Source organism: Pinus tabuliformis, chromosome 6 (genome assembly GCF_031772625.1).
Source record: "Pinus tabuliformis cultivar Carrire ecotype Pingquan chromosome 6, CPIR1, whole genome shotgun sequence".
Taxonomy (NCBI): domain Eukaryota; kingdom Viridiplantae; phylum Streptophyta; class Pinopsida; order Pinales; family Pinaceae; genus Pinus; species Pinus tabuliformis.
The window spans coordinates 467454707-467461516 of record NC_142292.1 but is presented as its reverse complement, the minus strand read 5'-3'; the positions used below and the strand labels follow the sequence as shown (position 1 = coordinate 467461516).

General features: G+C 35.7%; 2 protein-coding genes across 2 annotated transcripts; both read left to right on the top strand.

The window, feature by feature from the left end:
* Positions 1 to 3018: 3018 nt before the first annotated feature.
* Positions 3019 to 3830, top strand: LOC149259342 (G2/mitotic-specific cyclin S13-7-like). The gene is made up of 4 exons (XM_089453915.1): positions 3019 to 3120; positions 3235 to 3396; positions 3596 to 3655; positions 3750 to 3830. The coding sequence occupies exons 1-4, from the start codon at positions 3019 to 3021 to the stop codon at positions 3828 to 3830; spliced, it is 405 nt and encodes a 134-aa protein (XP_089310041.1).
* A 901-nt stretch (positions 3831 to 4731) lies between these two features.
* Positions 4732 to 6157, top strand: LOC149259341 (serine carboxypeptidase-like). The gene is made up of 4 exons (XM_089375522.1): positions 4732 to 4833; positions 4975 to 5233; positions 5398 to 5531; positions 5618 to 6157. The coding sequence occupies exons 1-4, from the start codon at positions 4810 to 4812 to the stop codon at positions 5765 to 5767; spliced, it is 567 nt and encodes a 188-aa protein (XP_089231648.1). The 5' UTR covers positions 4732 to 4809; the 3' UTR covers positions 5768 to 6157.
* The last annotated feature ends 653 nt before the right edge of the window (positions 6158 to 6810 follow it).

The following is a 6810-nucleotide window of genomic DNA, read 5'->3' as shown; positions in this document are numbered from 1 at the left end:
AATACATCTAAGGTAATGATAGTGGTAAAACTTGATCAATATTTTTGTGCATTTAGTTAACTTATTTCACTATATATATTTATTAATATTTGTGTTTTTACTAAGCGTGCATTTTGTTGGCATGCAAGATTCATTTATGCCCCTCAATACAACCAATGTTGGCATGCATGTTTCATTAATGCCCCCATATACATCTAATGTTATGCAAAATGTAAGATTCAACCATTTATTTGTGTGAGTTTGATTATGTTATTTGTTGAGAAATCTAGGGAATATATTTAATAAAGTTTTTGCACAACGACTCCATGATTTATGAGGTGTTACGAAGAGCTACATCATGCCTTCAAATGGATCACCCCATCCATTCTTTTCTTCTTGGAAATACAATATTATTTTAACAAGTAACCCAAGCAATATATTATTCCAAAACATGATGTCAAGTTACTTTTCTAGGGTTTTTATGTAATCAAGAGGCCTTTTTGGGGTTTCTTAAATTCAAACCTTAGATCATACGCTTTTCCCTTTATGTCATTCTAGAGTTTATCCCATGCCCTAGAAATCAAATCATATGGAACAAATACTTAAGATTAAGGTTTCTAAATACTAGGGTATTTCTTAAAATATAAACCCATAAATTCAACCCTACTACATCTTATGATGGATCCTTTAAAAGAAAATTATTATACATACCTCATGGACACCTATCTGTACTGATTAGTATTTAGTAAACAACACATGGTAAACAACAGAGGCCCCTTCATAAAAACCACTTACAGCCAGTACTCCCCTCCGCTAACAGCTTGTGGTTTCAACATACAGCTGTTACAACTCAAGGAGGACAGGAAGTTGTAAATCCATGTGGTCAACCAGAAATAGCCCAGCTTATTCATCGTGATCCTAAAAGGTGTGCAAGTGTTTAGCTAATCCGACATCAAGATGTTGACAACCGTAAGGTTGGAGGGCCATTGTTGCTCAAATTCATCAATGTAGATATGTTGATGAGGGTATGACCAGAGCTTACTTATATTGAAGCATGTGAAGGGATTCAAGGGAGAAATGGTGACCAAATCTTCCATAATGTTGGGTCTTGAAGAATCTGATAAAGAGATAAAGCAAACAATGAACGACACATGTGCTGTGGGTGTTGATATCCTTACAATGGAACAGTATTTGCAGCCCATGGCTTTCAAAGAATGAAATTTGTTTAGTATTGTTGATACAGGCTCTGGAAAAACAATGGCATATCCTTTACCTGCTATTGTTCATGTTAATATGCAACCTTATCTAGCTTCAGATTCTAAACCCTGAATGCGAGCATTCTTGCATTCATAGTCGCTGCATTATTATTTGCAGAAGCTTACGCACACCTTTCATGAAGAAAAGATTATGGTGTTATTACTATTGAGGAAGCTAACTCCACGACAATCTCCTGATTGTTTTGATTCACATCGCTGATTCTTTGGGTGATAGTCAACAATTTGGATGAATTTCCTAGCGATAGATTAGAATCTAGATAAATATGATGCCAAAAAGAAACTACTTTGAGCACATTGTAGCTAAACTCCAATTCATGTGTAAATCACACCAGTTCTGGATCGAGGATTGTGAAAGCAGGTTTACTATGGAATAGTTTCTGGTGTTGAATCATTAGGTCTCAAAAGATACAGGCCTGTAATATTGGTTAAGAGGTGCCTCAATTTCCACTATTTTGGACCTGTAGCACTCAAAGGAAGACATAAATCATGCCAAGAATATTGTGGCCAATAACACTGGATGGGTGAGGAAAATTGCACAAGTATAAACTTGTAATGTCAATAGAGAAGGGGTTAAAATATGTAGAGTGCCCCAATATAGATCCACCGCATCTATTCAGCTACCACAGCTTTATCACACAGGCTACTCAAAAGAATATCTCAAGTAAGTCTTCTAGTTCTCAAGGCACCATGCTTAATGAGTTTAACCTTCCAAAGGATACTTACTCCTAAATATCTTAGGAATTTCCATGAATTACACAATCTGTAGATTATATATCCAAAACCTAGTGGACCTGCTACAGCACTAATTTACTGGCAACCTGTCTGAAATTGTATATAATTTTACATATGGGAAAGATTGACAAATGTTCACATCAAACTGTCTGGGGTGTGTGCACATTTAGTTAACCCTGTGCATTGTTAAGGAATAATATTTGATTTACTTGTTCCAGGGAATGTGCAAACTTCATGGTTGACTTCCACTTAAGTGCAGGAAGAAATGAGCTGAGATATGTTCATGAGAAGTATTCAGATCCATGTCATGGCTATGTTGCTTTTTTATGCCTTGCCAACTTACCCAATGATGACAGTTGCACCACCAGCAATGACGTTGTCATTTGTATTAGTGATAACATCGACTCAAGTGCACAAGAAGGGGGATTAGAAAGACCTAGCCAACTGAAAGCCAGGAAACACACTGCACCATCATTGACTACAATGCTAACATCTCAAAGTGAGGTCTGTGTCACTCTCTTATACTTTTCTTGTTCTTGTTCAACAAATATACACAAACCAAAGACTGCAATGCTAACATCTCAAAGTGAGGTCTGTGTCACTCTCCTATACTTTTCTTGTTCTTATTCAACAAATATACACAAACCAAAGAGTATCCAAGTCCACTCCAAATTACTAGCAAGTTTTATAACCTTAAGATAGCTTTGTCTTTAGTCATGTTGTAAGTTGGATGAAAATGATTAGTTATCTTGATAGCCTCAAGTTAGTGTTGTGTTTATTTATGATGTAAGTCGGCTGAAAATGATTAATAATCTTGATGAATGTATTTCAGGATGCATTCAGGGATTCCCATCAGGTGCTTCCTAGCATTGATGATGGAAACATTGAAAACCAATTGGCAGTTGTTGAATACGTTGAAGATATATATAAATTCTACAGGACAATTGAGGTATGTTTCTCTGTCAATGATTGCAGTTTCTTGTTAGGGTGAAGGTAAAGTTTTATTTTCCTTAACTAAAATTTTGCATTCATGTATGCCCAGGACGTGAGTTGCATACCTCCAGATTATATGAGAAACCAGGTTAAAATCAACGCAAAGATGAGGGTAGTCGTGATTGATTGGTTGGTGGAGGTACAACTTTGTTCCTATGCTAGTTCCAACTTCCATTTGCTGTCAAACTTAGATCTAAAAGAGATTTATATGGTCTATCTCTTAGGCCTGACATCAAAATCTTAAAATTTTCAGGTGCATTTGGAATTGGAATTAATGCCAGAGACGTTGTATCTCACTGTGAACATCATTGACAGATACCTTTCTATTCAGAGTATTGCAAGGAAGAATTTTCCATTACTTGCTATCGCTGCAATGTTTATAGCTAGCAAATATGAAGAAGTCTATCCTCCACAGGTAGGATGACTTGCTGACATCTGTAAGAAAGGATGTGTATATATCTAATTAAAAGAACACTTTGTTGGTTGTATAAAAGTACATACACCAGCAATATCTACTCCTACAGAAGATTACGCTTTATGCTGGAATCAGCACAAAAATTATATTATAATAGGTAACACAATATTGATAAGAGTTGGTTTATACTTGGCTACAGGTCAATGACTTCATCCGCATCTTCCCAAATGAATTCACGTCAGAACAGATAGTGGCCATGGTAATTAGCTCTAACTGATAATTCTTTGTCATTGATTGCAACATAGTCTCCAAACATTTAGATTGACTGATCAATTGATAATAACTCTTCGCAGGAGTTTAAATCAATTGAACTTCAAGCTTACAGTTCCCACTCGACCATATGTATTCCTCCTCAGGTTTCTAAAGGCAGCTGATTCCAACAAAGTGGTAAATCTTTGAATGACACCACTTTTTAGATTGTTGAAAGCAGCCTGTGTGGCATTGATCAAATCTACTTTCGAAAATGCCTCATAAAATCTAGCATTCATGTTTTAAATTACTTTTCTTTATTGTATTCCTAATAATACCCTGCTGTACTTACAAGTCATACTATCTATTATTCAGATGGAAAATCTAGCATTCTTCTTGGTTGAACTGTGTTTTCTTCAGTACATAATGAGCAAGTACAATCCATAAAATTTGTGTTAAGGGCTTTGAACACTTATCCGCTATGGAAGGCTTGTTTGTTGATGTGGTTTTTGAAATATTCAATGTATTTTTTAAGTTGTTTGTGCAAGCGTTTTCCATAACAGTAGTGAAGGCTTATCTAGATCTCAAAATATTGTGCATAGGTGATGCTTTTCCCTCCTCTAGTTAGTTCATTCTTGTTTATTATGTGTTTTTACAAACATTTTGCAGTATGGTCCACTTTTTATCGTTTTTGATATTATATCTCATGTATTTGATTCTTGTAGACCTTTAATCCATAAAAAACAGCCCAAAAATCTCAGAAATAGACACCTATAAATATAAACTAGTCATCAAATTTCAAGGAATATTTTTTCATGGGGCTGAAATCCTATTAAAATTTGGAACAAAATGCATATTTTCATATTTATGAGATGTATACTTTGTTTACTAAACTAGATTTGTATGTGTTCATATTGAAATCTTGTTACTATGTTTTAAATTGCGAGAAGCTTGATGGCTAAATGTTGTTTGCTTTATGATCCTTAGTTACCATTTGTGAAGTGTTTTAAGTAACTGGTTACGGCTGATGTTATGCTGGATCCTTTATCGAAGGTTCTTAATGTAGGTTCTGATTATAGCCGGTGTGATAACTTGCCAGGTACCGAAGGGACTGTCACATGCTTTGCATCATACTTGGTGTGCACCTCAATTTTCAATTCCATTATGGCATTAGCTGGGAATATCAATGTAAGACTTAAATTCTAAATACTGGACAGCCAGACATTATGTTTATTTTATCAGCATTTTGTATCTTAAAATGTAGTTTGTCATCATTGTTTTATATATCTTACGATATTAGTTTTCATTATTTTGTTTTATATTTTGCAGTACTATGATGTTCGGAAGGAGTGCAATGGTGGCCTATGCTATGATTTTTCAAATATGGAGAATTACTTAAACCAGGGTTCCGTTAGGGATGCCCTGGGGGTTGGCAGCCGAAAATTTGTCTCCTGTAGCCCCTTGGTTTATGAAGCTATGCTTACTGACTGGATGCGGAATATGGAAGTTGGCATTCCAACACTCTTGGAGGATGGTGTTAAGTTGCTAGTTTATGCAGGAGAATATGATCTCATTTGCAATTGGTTAGGTAATGATACTGTATACATATAACATATTGTTTTTGTTTTGGAGAATGACTTTATGATTTAGGTGTTAAGTCTGTTATTAACTTATTTGCAGTTGTGTTTTTCAGGCTTGTCAGTCTAATCTTCAAAATTGAAAAGTTAATTGTTCAAATTATGTGTCTTTCAGGCAATTCAAGATGGGTGAATTCCATGGATTGGTCTGGAAGTGAGAATTTCAAGAAGGCACCTACAAAATCCTTCCTTGTAGACGATAAGGAAGCAGGTTTAATAACCAGTTATGGACCACTCAGTTTTCTCAAGGTAAAAGGCACTCGATGATCATCTTTGATTTCGTTGTACAAGTAGATAATTTCTTCCTTACGGAATCTTCTATTTTGCTGCACCAGGTTCATGATGCAGGTCATATGGTCCCAATGGATCAGCCAAAAGTAGCCTTGGAGATGTTAAAATGCTGGACACAAGGAAGTATTACTGACGACAATTCTCAAATTTTAAAGACAGTGACGGAGATGCCAGAGAAGAATTTCGAGAGTTAGTTATCTGCTTAACTAGGAGAATTGCTCTCTTCACCTAGATTAATGTAAATATTTCTAGATTTGCAGTAGTGTGCATCCCCAAAGATGTGTATTTTCTGATTTGGCAAAATAATTGTGCATTGGGACCATCAGTCTTGCTAACTTGTGTCAAATCTTTTGATGGCCACTTTTTAACTGTATAGAAATAGTGCTTCTTATTGCTTACCAAGCCTTGTGGAATTATGATTATACATGGTGTTAAAGTTATATTCAAGAACATGAATAGTATGTCCTGTGTTCTTATTCCAGCATGTTCTGATGTCCTAATGGATGAAAGAAATTGTAAATTCAACAAAAATATTTGGTTAGAGTCTCGGGGAATTCAAAGCATGATGCTCTTAGCCTACATTCAATTTTATTGACAATGACATGAAAACATTTATGTTGTTTGCAATCATACAACGGATGCCAGTATTGTCTACTTATATTTGAATTGGAGGCTATGTGGTTTGGCTGTGTTTCACTTCTCGTTCGTTCTATTATTTTATTGTTGAATATGCATGTTTCCTCTTTTTGCCTCTTATCCCTTTATAAGCCTCTTGGACATTAAGTGCTTGGCATGGCAAGATATGTCCATAAAGCGCATGGACTATCTACAGTCCATCAATGCTTGTTGCTGTTGCTGTCTACACTGCTCGATGCACTTTGAGGAAGGATCCATGTTGGAACAAAACACTTACCCTTCATACAGGCTACTCTGAAGCAGACCTGAAGTAAGCCTTAAAAATTTTGAAGCATCACGCTTTTACTGATTTTACCCTTCTAAAGAAATCCTACTGCTAGACATTTTAGATTTCTTCATCAATTACAGGCAGGCATTGTTGATCAGCTACGGCCAGAACATTGTGTCTTGATCAACTATATGTTGGAACTCAGCTACTAACACCCTGTCTGAATTGAATCTTTATCTAATACTAATGCGCATACTAAGCGTTTGGAGGCATATGCACATTTTGTTAACTCTGTACATTGAGGTAATAACATTTATGTGCATTGTTCCAGGG

Bases quoted from the DNA above. Each gene is read 5' to 3' on its own strand.
- LOC149259342 (XM_089453915.1), top strand. From the start codon at position 3,019: ATGTATGCCCAGGACGTGAGTTGCATACCTCCAGATTATATGAGAAAC. The intron at 3,121-3,234 runs GTACAACTTTGT...TAAAATTTTCAG, and splicing joins TGATTGATTGGTTGGTGGAG to GTGCATTTGGAATTGGAATT. The intron at 3,397-3,595 runs GTAGGATGACTT...ACTTGGCTACAG, and splicing joins AAGAAGTCTATCCTCCACAG to GTCAATGACTTCATCCGCAT.
- LOC149259341 (XM_089375522.1), top strand. From the start codon at position 4,810: ATGGCATTAGCTGGGAATATCAAT. The intron at 4,834-4,974 runs GTAAGACTTAAA...TATATTTTGCAG, and splicing joins CATTAGCTGGGAATATCAAT to TACTATGATGTTCGGAAGGA. The intron at 5,234-5,397 runs GTAATGATACTG...TGTGTCTTTCAG, and splicing joins TCTCATTTGCAATTGGTTAG to GCAATTCAAGATGGGTGAAT.